Below are 14,743 nucleotides of genomic sequence, written 5' to 3' on the forward strand. Positions count from 1 at the left end.
TTTTTTTCTGCCAGTTTTTGTGTACTCAAAACAGAAGATTTTTTTTTCCTGCCTGTAAATGGTGACTACCTAATGTGCATGGACAGACACATAGGATAACAGGCAAAACACTAAACTTCTCTAGAAGCTGCTTTTTTTTTTTTTTTTAAACCAGTGTTCATGGAGCCTAAAAGTGAGGCCTAAAACATACATAAGGAAAATACTTTCAGAAAGAACCATACCCTCTTAATAGTGCTGCATAGCAATCTGATGAGCGTTCTAATGTATTTATATTGCCTGTACAAGTCTTATTGCAATTAGCTATAACATTTTTGCTGGTGATCAGCTGTAGTGAAACTCTGGATCAGCATAACTGTGGCTGCCAAACTGGATAATATCCTAGTTATTATAGTTAAAAGTTCCAGGATATTTACAGTAATCCCATTAAAGACTCTGTAGGCAGACTCTGTTAAGTCTTCTGTAGCCTCAATTGGGTGATAAAGTTGAAAAATTGGCTGGGATTTGCTACGTAGTAAATTTAAATACGTTACCAATATGTGTAAGCATCTGGGAGCTATTTGGGCATGGGTCTAGGATCTCTCCATCATACAATTAAAGAGCTAGGTTAAAGTACAAGCAAGAAGTGAAAGCAATGTTAGCTGCTAAAATTACATCGGAAGCATTTCAACTATGTCAAAGGCATGATGGCATTTCACTTTATTTAATTTGTTTTTTAATTCATAAATTGGCCCTAGTATGTGTATGAATGTGAGTTTGGGGCCTTAGATTGTAAGCTTCTTGAGGGCAGGGGCTGATGTGAATATGTAATAGAGATGTAATACACTGCATAAATTGTCAGCTCTATATAATAATAATAATGTTATCTCCTGTAGTTTCCAGTTATGATTTCATGCCTTGACTCCCACTCATTATCTAGTATGTGTTCTTGAGGCTGCAGTGGGCTCAGAGAGTGGGTGGTGCTGAAACCAAGGACTATGCAGAACTGTACAGGGCCATTTAGAAGATAAAGATATTGGAAATAGGGTGAAAACTAGAGCCACTCATGTGCTACTGAATTAGTTTGAATGAAAAATGCCCATGTTTGACACTAGTGTTACAATAAGGTTGAAGCTCCTATAACTGTCATAGCTCCTTGTATGCTCCTTTCATAGTCTTTGAAACTCTCTAATTCTTTGACTATTAATAGACCGCCAGTAGTAGACAACCTTAAACCTGTTTTTTTAAGAGTAGTCGGTACTGACCCCCAAGGAATATTTGGGGCTATTTCATGGGGATCCTTTAAATAGCTGGGGTCAGTAAATGTCTTGTGGAAAATTAGGTGGCTGATAAATGATGGAAGGTCCTTTTGAAGTCACTTAATTTTTTGATATCTCTGTAGAGCTTCTTGCCAGTTCCTAGTCCTGAGATGGGGTCGTTAGCAATAAATGGTCGGCCAGCAGAGCAGCCTTGAGTTGTTTCGATCAGTTTTGTGTTGTGTCTGGCTTCATTTCCCAGTTTGCTTTGCTTTTTGGCTCTGTGAGCTTTCACTCTCCACCTCTGGGAAGGATTTACATGCATGTTCACTTCCTTTACTGTACACCCACCTCAAATTATTTTGGAGAGCCACAGGAACATCCACCTCAAACACTGTTGGAGTGTCCGTGAGTACATCCACCTCAAACCCTGTTGGAGAGCCAGCGAGTACATCCACCTTAAACCCTGTTGGTGGGCCAGTGAGTTCTTCCACCTCAAACCCTGTTGGAGAGCCAGTGAGTACATTCACCTCAAACCCTGTTGGAGAGCCAGCGAGTACATCCACCTCAAATCCTGTTGGAAAGCCAGTGAGTACATCCACCTCAAACCCTGTTGGAGAGCCAGTGAGTACATCCACCTCAAACCCTGTTGGAGGGCCAGTGAGTACATCCACCTGAAACCCTGTTGGAGTGCCAGCGAGTACATCCATCTCAATCTCTGTTGGAGAGCCAGTAAGTATGCCCATAGTAATAGAAGCAGTGCAGAAGAACTGATTGTTGTGCATTTTTTTCAAAATCAACACAACTACCAAAATGGCAGCTGCTGATACCAAGAGGATGTGAAGAAGGTGTTCATAACGCTATTAATATTTGTAGTAGCAGTAGTAGTAGTACTACTATTTAGAATAGTATTTCATATATGATTTTAGTATAATGTTTGGATGTTGATGAACAATCTGAAACTTCAAGAAGGGGTTGCTGATGTGAAGAGTTTGGGGACTCCTGACCTAGACTGAACCCCTGACAGTTACTTTACAGGAACACTTTTGTCTTTGTACACTAAAAATGCTTTTGAACTCTAGAATTGTGAAAGGCAAGTGTCAGGGGAACACATAGTTAAAAGGTCTCATTTCAAAATACATCCAGCTTTTTTTTCTAGTTATAAATTAACAGGTTTTCCAGAAACAATTATGTACATTTGTGTGTTTTTCCTTTATTGGTGTTGCTTTCCTCTCCATGCGCTCTTTTCCTCCCACAACCCAAAAACTTGCTATACAGGGTACAAGGGTACAATTTATAAAATCCTCTTCTCAGCCAAGTTGCGTAGACAAAGCTTTTTATTTCTGTTTTGGATAAAGTAGGGAAGGATTGGAACCCCTGTCAAAGTCCAAATACAAGTAATTGCCTGACAACAGAATATTTGAGTCCATTCACCTTTTATGGTGTTGCTTTCTAGCTGATTGAACCAGCAAGGTGACGTCCTATTCTTCCTTCCTCGCTAATATTCGAGGTTCTGCAGCAATCCAACCAGCAAGGAAGAATTTCCATAAGATGCATATTGCATCTTCATGATTTTGCTGCTGGTTAGATGTCACTAGAGGCAGAATGTCCAATGTTACATGGACCTAATGTTGAACTTTTTAAAATCTAACTCTACCCTTTACATTTAATTTATGACCCTAACCTTTTAAGAGACCCTGTCACCAGCTTTAAAAAAAAAAATAAGCAGGCTGATTATATAAAAAAATATGCAGGCCAAAGCACAGAAAGATTAATGCTTACTTTCAGTGTTTTTCCTTTCATAAATATTTTATTCACTCGCAGTGTGCCTCTGAACTGGCTAGTAAGTTTGACTACTCCAGAAAAAAAATTCAATTGCTTTACATGGTTCCCTTCCTCCTTGAATGATATAGCTCTCTCCTTTTCTGGGGGTGTCTAATTACTCTCTGTGTTGCCCCAGCTATTCTGCCCCTCCCCTCAACTACCTGGTTATATGTAGCAACCGGGGGGGGGGGGAAGTGACCTGGAATAATATAGGGGTGTCACTTGAGTAACAGTTCTGAATGTGCAGGGGCTGCTGATGTCATGTCCAAGCTTTGCCCAGCAGCAGTCTTGGGGACCTTTTATAGAAAAAGAACATACAGAAAATGTGTTAAATGCACATACAATCTAATAGGGACATTTTTGTTGCAATGAATGGTCTGGCAATGGGTCTCTTTAACCTCTAACATGAAGGTAATGTAGCAGTATACATGTTGCTCAACATTTATGAAGAAAAATTACTTATCTGCAAAATTTTATAGTTGACACTAAGAAAAATGCTTTTTTCCAAATTCATTTTTTTTTTTTTGTTTTATTGAGTAAACAATAAAAAAAAAAAGTGGTGATTAACCGCTTGCGCGTCGCCCTATAGTAGAACTACTGCTGCAGGGCTGTGCAAAATCTCGTGTGTATGTATGTGTGTACACACACACACACACACACACACACACACTGTGTGTGTATATATATACACACACACTGATTTGCATTTCCGGTTAGGGGGCGTGTGCACCTGCGCCGTCATTGGTGGCTAGGCCTGCCAGTCACTGGGTCCCAGCCAGAAATTCCCCACCGACACCTGTCAATCGCCTTGTAGAACTGACAGGGGAGAGACCTGTGTGTAAACACAGGTCTCTCTCCTGCTAGCAAGGATATGCTGCTGTGTATTTCTCTGCACAACAGAGAAATACACAGCAGCATGTTTCCCTAGTAGAACACACACAGCATATCATGTAAAACCACACACTATTAGCCATTTGATTGCCCCAGATGTCAACCCCTTCATGCCCAGTGTCATTAGTACAGTGTCAGTGCTTTTTATTAGCACTGATCACTGTAATAGTGTCACTGGGGATGTCAGTGGCAATTAGTCAGTTCCCACCCAGTGTCAGAATGCCCGCCACAGTCCCACTATAAGTTGCTGATCGCCGCCATTACTAGTATAAAAAAAATAAACAAAAAACATTCCACTATATATACCAGAATTTGCAGATGCTGTAACTTTTACGTAAACCAATTAATTTACATGTATCAAATTTTTTTTTTTTTTTTTAGCAAAGACATGTAGCAGAATACATTTTGGCCTACATTTATGAAGACATTTTATTTTTAATTTTTCTTTAATGGGTGTGTTTTAGTAAAAAAAAAAAACATTTCCCCAAATTGTCGGCATTTTTTTGTTTATAGCGCAAAAATTAAAACTGCACAGGTGATCAAATACCACCAAAAGAAAGTTCTATCTGTGGGGAAAAAAAGGACGTAAATTTAATTTGGGTACAGTGTTGCATGTCCGCGAAATTGTCAGTTAAAGTAACGCAGCGCCGTATCGCAAAAAATGGCCTGGTCAGGAAGAGGGGTAAATCCTCTGGAGGGCAAGTGGTTAAATACCACCAAAAGAAAGCTCTGTTTGTCTCCAAAACAATGATAAATATGTCATATTATTATTATACAGGATTTATATAGCACCAACAGTTTGCTCAGCGCTTTACAATATAACGGGAGACAATACAGCAACAATACAGTTCAATACAAGAGGAATAGGGAGGGCCCTGCTCCTCGGAGCTTACAATCTAGGAGGGACATGGGTACAGTGGTGCACGAGTAATTGTCATTCACAGTGGGCAGGGAGGGGTTGAAAGTGCCTGGTATTGAGGAGTCTTCTCCCTGTAATTGCATGGATTGTTCATATAGACATACAGGACATACTGTAAATATGTAAACCATGCGTGGCTTCTGTGGAATGTCACCTGGGGGGGCTTCATGACATGAGTTACCCAATGTCTCTCAAGTGTTTTGTTGCTGGGAGGAATTTAAAGCGGTTTTAAAGGCTGTATATTTTTTTTAATAACAAACACGTTCTACTTTCCTGCACTGTGCAATGGTGGTCCTCTTCTACAGTACCCTGCCTGCGCTCTCAGTTCCTCCTCTTCTATCTGCACCCACATAGGATGTCTCTTATGGTGGCACACCTGTGGGTCTGCTCCTGAGCCAGGAGCAACAGCTCGGCCCCCACACACGCTTCCTCCTCACAGCATTTGATTGACAACAGTGGGAACCATTGGCTCCTGCTGCTGTCTCTAAACCTGTGAGGGGAGAGAGAACTGGCACTGCTGCAGATGGGCACAGTGCTAGATTGATGTAGGTCTCAGGTAAGTATTTAGGGAGGGGGTGGGGGACAACTAGTAGAAGGTTTTTTTTACCTTCATGCAGGTAATTCATTAACTTTTTTTGCTTTGGAATCACTTGAATTGTGGTCAGTGGAAGGGTGCCATTATAACGATTCCAATGGTTTTGTTCCTAAGTTGAGCGATTTTATCTTTCTATGATTTTGTCTACTAGATTGCCAGATTCAGTAGATGTACATGTTCATGAATGCCTAGTTGTTTCCCTCAAATATTAGAAAGGCTGCTATAAAGTGTATATCAGGGCAGGAAAAACAAACCATAAGCAGTACATCTCTGTGATACATGCATATTTCCACACATATTTTACCACTTTAACCACCTGCTAGCCATTCACCATTTATTTTGCAATATTTATTGCAGGTTCTTATATAGCGCCATCGATTTACACAGCGCTTTACACACACACACACACGATAGTGAGATATATATTTATATATATATTCACATAAGTCCCTAACCCCGAAGGAGTATACAATCTAAGGTCCGTAAAGTAGAGCTCCACCCAAAAGGGGAAGTTCGGCTTTAAGGACTGGTCCCCCGCTCCTGGTTAAGGATTGGCACTTTTGGGGAGCGGGTACCTGAAATTGACAGGTACCCGCACCCACGTACGCTGCGATTACTTAGGCAATCGGAAGTGGACGTTGTCATCCCCTAACCCCCCACCCCCCCAGTAGTCTTCTGGGACATGACAGGTCCCTGAAGACTATGGGACCATTCACAAAGCGCAGCACTACTCGCGCATGCGCAGTGAGCACCCGGCTGTGAAGCCACAAGCTTTCACAGCCGGGTGCCCACACTGAAGATGCCAGCGCTGGGAACACTGGGCTGCCAGTGAAACTGGTTGTGGGGGGCACACCGCGGGATTGAGGAACAGTTTTTGTAGCTGCTGACTTTTTTTATTTTCACTGTAACTCTGCTTTAACTCACGATCATACATACTGTACACATACTGGGGCCAATTTAGACAGGATCCAATTAACCCACTGGCATGTGTTTGGAGTGTGAGAGGAAACCAGAGTACCTAGAGGAAACCTACACAGGCACAAGCAGAGCATGCAGATTTATAAATGACGGGGACTTCAAGTGGTTAAAACCACCTGTGAGCTTGGTACTGTTTTTTATTTTTATGCTTGTGGTCGACTTTTAGGTAAAAGTGATCTGGGCAGATATAGAGCTGCATAAAGCCAGCCATAGAGGGTTCATATTTTGGCTGGTTCAGTAGGAAACTTTGGAGCTTTGAACCTTGTATGGGCATGCTGAATGTACCCAAGTTGATCAATCCATCAACTTGGGGTACAGCCAGCCTATCAGATTTTTCATGTGAATATTTCCAGCAACTATAGCCACTAGCAATAATCACTGTCTGTTCTCCTGGCCAGGACAGCTCCCCCCGCTGGTAGAACAAAATAGCTCCACAGGAGGGATTCACACATCAGGAGTGATTGTGTTGTTGGTGGAATCGAGCGATTTTCTTTTCTTTCTCTTCTTGTACCACAGGTTGCAGGAAATAAAATCGCTCCATCTATGGCTGGCTCAATTGCTTTTGCGGTACTGAAAATAGGGTGGTACAATGAATGAAGTTCGAGGTGATGAGCATTTTATCACTTTCGCTTCCATCATTCGCGGTTAGCATTATTTTGATAACCTGTAAAGGCTTTTAAAGCTTTGCTTGTGGAAATTTGGGGTTCCGAAGTTTTATGTCATTTCACCGGCATGTACATTTTTAAGGCCTCATACACACAGGACGTTTTAAAAACGCTTGTCCTCTTGGCAACAGCGTTTTGACAAAAAAAATGCCTGACATTTGTTGTTTAATGTTTCTGCAAGCTGTTAGGCGCATTTACAAGCATCAAGCATTTGGGCGTTAATTCATTTAATTGGCCAGAATAAATTCTTATCCTGGCCATTGAATGGAATTAACGCGCAAGTACTAAATGTGCCTAACGACACACGTTTACACGCGTCAAGCATTTTTTCTGCCATAATGCTGTTTCTGGACGCACTGACCCTGGGTTTTTTTCCCACTGGTAAACGTTACTGCTACTAAAAAGCTTCTAAAAGTCTATGAGATGACATGGAAGGCTGTTTGGAAGCCGTAAAAAAAAAAAAAAAACACCGGACACCCCTAAAAGTGGCTGCAAAAATGCCCTGTGTGCATGAGGCCCACCACTGTTTTATTCTAAAGGGCCTCTGCTTTCTGAAAATTTGTAATGTATGTAAAAAAATTGCACTGGACCTCAAGTGGTTAAAACCTAAGTGTAGCTAAAATAAAAACCCAATCAATAGGATGTGTCCCTTGTGCCGTTCAGAGTCCTCCACAGCAAGGGAATCCAACATTTCCCGGCATTCAACAGATTCATTTTGTAAAGCGCTGTACAAACTGTTGGCGCTATATAAATCCTGTATAATATAATAATTAGGCATGAGGGATCTTTTCTTTTTTTTTTTTTTTTTTATAATTTAATCTACATGAATAGGGGTAGTATGAAACAAGGCCACCATCACCAGTAGCTTCTTTTTTCCTTGCGGTCAGATTCTGCAGGTTTTATAGAGGGACATCCATGGTGATAAGAGTATAAAAGTACCCTTTCTTGCCACAACTCCTTAAACAGTCCACAGATCCTTCCGGGTTTATGGGAAGCAGCATCACAGGCACCCCAAAATAACACCTATACCTTCTAATCATATGTCACTGTCTGTTCTCTAAGAGAACCTGCATCTTGGCATCCCCATGAATCACTGGTGCCCAACGTGTGGCCCTTTGACACTTGTGCAGCTCATAATTTTGAAGGGGACTGTATAAAAAATGTGGAGCCATTGATTTGTAAAGGGGGTTTTAATAGTAATGATCATGTCATGTGTGTCATGTGACAGGTCTGTAGTCGGAGTCTCCTGAAGTATGTCCCTAGTCTCCCAACAACTGCTCTAGCATGCCTGCAGCCTCTGATTAGTTCCTGTAACATGTCCGCAGCCTGCGATCTTTTTTTACAGCACGACTGTCCTCTGGACGTTTCTAAGTTTTATCTTCCCAAAGAAGTAATTACGATCACGCTTTACTCATGTCATCAGTTTTTCGCTAGCATCTATATTTGTGAGCAACTATTTTCGAAGGATGAAGAACATTTAGGACAAAATTAGAACCAAAATATCTGTCTGGATGTAGTAGCAATTCTCAATGAATTCTCAAGGTGCTTATCAGACAGTTGCTAAATGGTTAGCACTTCCACCTGGGTTGCTGGTTCGAATCCCAATCACGGCACCACCTGCCTGGAGTTTGCATTTTCTCCCTGTGCCTGCGTGAATGTTTTCCGGTTTTCTCCAGCCCTCCAAAGACATGCTGGTAGGAGAATTGGCTCCTGTCTAAATTGGCCCTAGTATGTGTATGTATGAATGTAAGTCAGGCACCTTAGATTGTAAACCCCTTGAGGGTTTGGGACTGATGTAAAGCGTTGCGTAATTTGACTGCACTATATAAGTATCTGTAATAAATAAAAATAAAATAAAAACATATTGATGTGTCAAATATCGCACTAGTTTTATGTTGCCTCTTTTACTTTTAAAATAAAAAATATTGCATAAAAAGTTTTATTACTCAGATAGGTACATTATCTAGATCAGTGATCATTACCTTGTGATCTGCCCAACTTTTTCTGTTCATCAGATATCCTTCTTGTGAGTGTATTTTATGTGTGGCCCTAGACAATTCCTCTTCTTCCAATGTGACCCAGGAAAGTCAAAAGCTTGGACACTCCAGGCCTAGATCATGTAAGCTGACCTCCACTGCTATAGATGGTATTTTCCTAATAATGAAAGGCTTCGGCAGTAAATCAATGCTGTGAATACCAGAAATTTTAACTTAAAGTATATAATTTTATATGAAGGGCAATGAGTCAATAGCATAGTTTGACTTTTTTTTTTTTTTTTTTCTTTAGAAAATCACAGTAGGCTGCGGATTAGAATAGAGTTTTTGTTTTCTTTAACGTTTAAACTTTAAAATACAGTATCTGTTACAATTATTACATTTTATTAAAGCTTCTGTTCCTGCTCCGTTCTGCTTTTCTCTGGGTGCCTCCTCCCAGATCATTTTGTTTTTGGCATATATGCAGGACGTTTTCAGCTGAAACTGGATTTATGCCTGCTTCCACCTCTTGTGTGCTAAACAGTTTAATACTTATTTTGCACATGACCAGGTGGAAACACAGGTATGTGTAGTTCAAAGGAACCAGTAATTATTCCATCTGTGGTCCTGTAAGGGGAGCCAGAAAATGCGCTCTCCTGGTGGCACTTGATAACTGGCTTAGGAAAGATAGGATCACAGCAAAACTGCTTGATTGTGTTCAGTAGTAATAAACAAATTTGGTAGCTAAAAATTCCACTGGTCTCTTCTTTTTTTTTTTTTTTTTTTTTTGTTTTAGGTTTCAGCAGCAAGTTTTATCTTTAATCCTGTTCACGCCACAAAAACGCACTCCGGATGCATTTCTGCATGTTCATTGTTAGCACGTTATGTGTTCTGGTGCGTTTTTTGATGTGTTTTCAGATGCATTACAAATGTGGGTTTTTTTTCCGTATTAACGGTTTTTTTTTGTTTGTTTCTTTCACTGTACCTGGATCCCGTGTGTTTTGATGCGTTTTACTGTGTTCCAGTACCATTCAGTGTAGGAACAATGCAGAATGTTTTTTTTTTTGCTGGAACTGACTGCACTGGTGTTAACTATGCCACTGGAAATCACATAACCTGTTTTTCATGCAGAAAGAAAAACGCACTGGACTGCATGTGGTGTGAACTTGGCCCTTAGGGTGGTTTTAAGGGTCTCCTATTGCATGGGTCTGCTATTAAAAGAAGAGAGTACAGAGCATTTGATGCATTGTGCACTATGAAGTTACAATAGGACTTTTTACACAGTAGGTGTGCCTAGCCATGTGCCATTTAACTTGCCTATGAATAATTTGTACCGGCATCAGATGCTGTTCCCAAAGTCCTCCCATTATAAGTACAGATTTCAGAAATGGTGAAGATCCAGATTGTGCTGACAATCTCGGGACCGTGTGAACAGCCAAGGCCAGTTTTGGGAGGTGTATTCTGGTTTCTGGAGTATCAGCTGTTTTGGCAGATTTAGCAAAGAAGAATGTCAGTGCTCGGAGTACAAATGAGGACACATTCTGTATGCAGTTTTACAGATTCTTTTACAAAAGCCTTCTATTATGACATTTATGGTACCTAGACTGACACCATTGTGAAAGCGATTCCAGGCCTATGTTACCATACCACCTTTATTGTGTATGGTGTGAAAATAAACTCTGCAGCCCTGAGCAATGGAACCTGTTCTGGGCCAGCAATGCTGGCAATTGCCAGAAGGATGAGTGCTTTCTTACTTGGTTTGTTATGCGATGCTAAATTTTGAAGAGGTCCTGTTACCAGACTGTTCATTTCAACAGCACTCCTACCATAAGGTTATATGTGCATTCAACATATTGTATAAATGCTGTTTACCTGTAAAAGCTTCCCTTGTGTAGACACAAAGCCTTGAGACTGCTGTTGGGCACTGCCATAATGGATGTGGTGTCATCAGCCCCAGCAGACTCAGAGCTGACACTCTATAGTTTTCCCTTCACTCCGACCCTGGCAGCTTCATAATAAAAGGTTATGTAGGTGAAGGGAAAAGCGGAGGAGCTGGACCAGCAGAGACAACAATGAGACACTCTTAGAAGAGGAGAGGGCTATGGCGTGCAAGAAGGGAGAGGGAACTTTGTGCTAGGGAATCGACTCTCCCTGAAGAAGTCAAAGTTGCTAGAAAGTGAATAAAAATTGTTTACAGAAAGGAAAATCACTAAGTAAGCATTAAAACACTTGATTTTCCTGGCACTCCATTTTATACTCTGTAATCTTGTGTTTCTTAGCAGATAATAGATGACAGCCACAAATGTCAGCATGTTTCAGCCATACTGGCCTTTTACATGAAACTGGTCAGTTTGGCTGAAACGCGTTGACATTTGTGGCTGTCATCTGTTAGCTTCCATTTAAACACGAGATTGCAGAGTTTACACCGGAGTGCCAGCTTTTCTTTGCTTCTGCAGACCACGTGGATGAGGAGTCAGCTGCTTCTGCCAGATCACCGGTGATGAAGCAGCATTATAACACTGGGAGGTAGAAGCACATACCTTCATGTATTTGGACTTGATTTTTCTGTGCCTTTTACCTGCAAAATTTTTACGTTGCTAACAGGGTCTCTTTAAAGAAAGGTTCACCTTTTGGGGGAAAAAAAAAACAATTATAAATGCGCATTTTTTTTTTCTTTGCCATTGAGGAGCCTGCAGATCATTCCACCTGTGATCAGCAGATTGCAGGTGCAATCTCTGGCTCCTGCAGACTGTCTGCATAGCTGTCTCCCTATACCTTGTATGGACAGGCAGCTACTTGAAAGCAGGAAGATCAATGGACTGCAAGAGCTCTCACCAGCACCTTTGTAGTTGAGAAATACAAGCCATCAGCTGCAATGGCTGACGGTACTTGTAGGCATTAATTCACCGAAAACTGTGAATGAATGACGCAGTCGTGTGGGTGGAGCCCTGTATGGCTTCGCTGTTTTTCAAATTGGGACGGCAGCTACTTATCCTTTAAGCTGATGTGACAGGGCAGTTCAACATACAAGCTTGATCCTGGGTCTGGGAGGCATGTTAGTCTGCTGAATATTCTCAAGCGTTCTTGTTTGTAGGAATGACATGGGGGAAGAAAGAATGCAAGTCAACTGACCTCAGAGGAGTGAGTCACTCTCTGTTTAAGAACAGTGTCCTAGGCATGGAATTGTCAACTTTCTGATTCTCTGACCTGGAACAAACTCTGTATTTGTCTCATGACTGGAGTATACAAGGTGGTATCAAAAAGTTTTGAGGCTAGTTTTGTAACACGCCAACAGATGGCAGCACAAGGCTGTATGCACAGTCACAGGGAGCACCAATCTTCACAAGACAGTGTGCTCATCCTGTGTATATCGGAAGCTGTGCAACTGGTGCTCTTCTGACAACATGCATTACCAAGTCTGCTATTTCATCATGGATAGCAAGTTAGAACAAAGAGCAAATGTGAAATTCTGCATCACTGGAATACGACGAGAGATCAGATAAACTTTCAACGAGCTCAACCCCTGAAAATGTCAAAACCATTCTGCAACTCATGCACGATGACCTTCGGAGAACAATCTACAACATTGCTGCCATTGTTGGTGTCATACAGAACAGTCCAGGCAATCCTCCACGTGTGATTTGAGCATACGCCGTGTTGCTGCCAAGTTCGTCCCCAGATTGCTGACCCAGGAGCAGAAGGAACACCGCATTGAAGTTTGCCAAGACCTCCATCATCCGATCATTGATGAAACTTGGGTGTACAACTTTTACACAGAATTTCACATTTGGTCTTTGTTCTAAGTTTGCTGTCCATGATAAAACGGCAGATGTGGTAAGGCATGTGGTCAGAATAGCACCAGTTGCACAGCTCCCGATGTACACAGTATGACTGACTTATGAAGGTCGGTGCTCCCTTTGACTTTGCATGCAGTCTTGTGCTGCCACCTGTTGGTGTGTTACAAATCTAGTCTCAAAACTTTCTTATACCACCTCGTATACAGGCATGTTTCTAAAAATAGTAGCAAATGCAATATATAGGAGGTGATGATTACCCAAGCCTGAAAAGTGACACATGCAAAAGTTCTTGGGAACTGTGGACATCAACTTATGACACAAGGGAACTTAAAGCCTTGTTTGGGACAGCAAGTAATCAGAAATGTTATTTCTTTGTGCAGGAATTTATTTTATCTGAAGATTACAACAAAATGATCCCATCAAGAACATATCAAGGTAAGAAATGAGTTTGCCCTTTCTGTTTTTAATTGGGAATGGGATTTTGTGTTCTGAGTTCTGCAGGCCATGCATGGCTGACATTTCATGTAGACGACAGTCTGGTGTACTACCATTTCTCCGAACAATCACTGGCTACAACTTTGCATTTCTTTCAGCTCGTTTGACGAGTGTTTGAATTGCATGGATGCAGGTAGTACACGCAGCCTTTGGGCATGTTGTTTCTAGAACATAAAATTCAAATTATTCTTACTTTACTGAGAATAAACGTAACTGTATTGCAGAACAAGATTCATTTCTATAAAAGTTACATTTAGATAAAGCTGTTATTCATAACTGATTTCTATGAGCCATCTGGAGTTTGTTTCACTACATTTATCATTGAAGAGCTGGTTTTGCTAAATACCTGTACTTCACAGTGATGTGCTAACCAGTTAGCACAGTGGCTTAGTGGTTAGCATGTATACCTCAAATCTCTAGGATCCTTGGTTCGAATTCTAGCCATGACACTATTTACATGGAGTTTGCATGTTCTACCTGAGCTTGCATGGGTTCTTTCCAAAGAGGGTAGGTTGTTTGGGTCCTGTCTTAAAGTTCTAAAGGGCTTTCTCTTTAAAATAACAAACATGTCATACTTTCCTGCTCTGTGCAATGGTTTTTCACAGAGCATTCTCCATCCTCCTCTTCTCAGGTCCCCTGCCGGTGACCCCTCCCACTTGCTGAGTGCTCCCAGCGCAAGCTACTTGCTCTGAGAGTGCTAGTGCATGCTCGCTCCCGAGCCAGCTCTGTGTGTCTATGGCATGCACAGAGCGCAGCTCAGTTCTGCCCCCTACTCCCTTCTCACTTGCTGTGATTAACAGCAGCGGGAGCCATTGGCTGTGTCTCAGCCAATTAGAGGAGAGAACTCTGTGAGAGCTGAGGTTCCCGTGCACATCACTGGATGAAGATCAGGCTCGGGTATGTATTAGGGGGGCTGAGGGGGCAGCTACACAGTGAAGGTTTTTTACTTTCATGGATAGAATGCATGAAAGTAAAAAAAACACCCTTTTAGAACCACTTTAATTGGACCTAGTATGTGTGTACATGGGACACTTCTGAATGATGGAACTTGACTGCTGGAAAACGTACGGTCAGGTCCATAAATATTGGGACATCGACACAATTCTAACATTTTTGGCTCTATACACCAACACAATGGATTTGAAATGAAACGAACAAGATGTGCTTTAACTGCAGACTGTCAGCTTTAATTTGTGGGTATTTACATCCAAATCAGGTGAACGGTGTAGGAATTACAACAGTTTGCATATGTGCCTCCCACTTGTTAAGGGACCAAAAGTAATGGGACAATTGGCTTCTCAGCTGTTTCATGGCCAGGTGTGTAGCCAATTGTCCCATGTCAAGTAATGGGACAATTGGCTTCTCAGCTGTTTC

The 14,743-nt window shown here is 41.5% G+C and overlaps 1 protein-coding gene across 1 annotated transcript in view; it reads left to right on the forward strand.

Annotated features, from left to right (window-relative positions):
- Positions 1 to 14,743, forward strand: part of WDFY2 (WD repeat and FYVE domain containing 2) — a 116,040-nt gene that overhangs the window by 52,868 nt on the left and 48,429 nt on the right. Inside the window, 1 exon segment of the mRNA XM_089680328.1 lies at positions 13,255 to 13,309. Coding sequence (XP_089536454.1) covers positions 13,255 to 13,309 — 55 coding nt within the window.

Source organism: Staurois parvus, unplaced genomic scaffold (genome assembly GCF_062004578.1).
Source record: "Staurois parvus isolate SC_StPar_1 unplaced genomic scaffold, SC_StPar_1.0 ptg000242l, whole genome shotgun sequence".
Lineage (NCBI taxonomy): Eukaryota > Metazoa > Chordata > Amphibia > Anura > Ranidae > Staurois > Staurois parvus.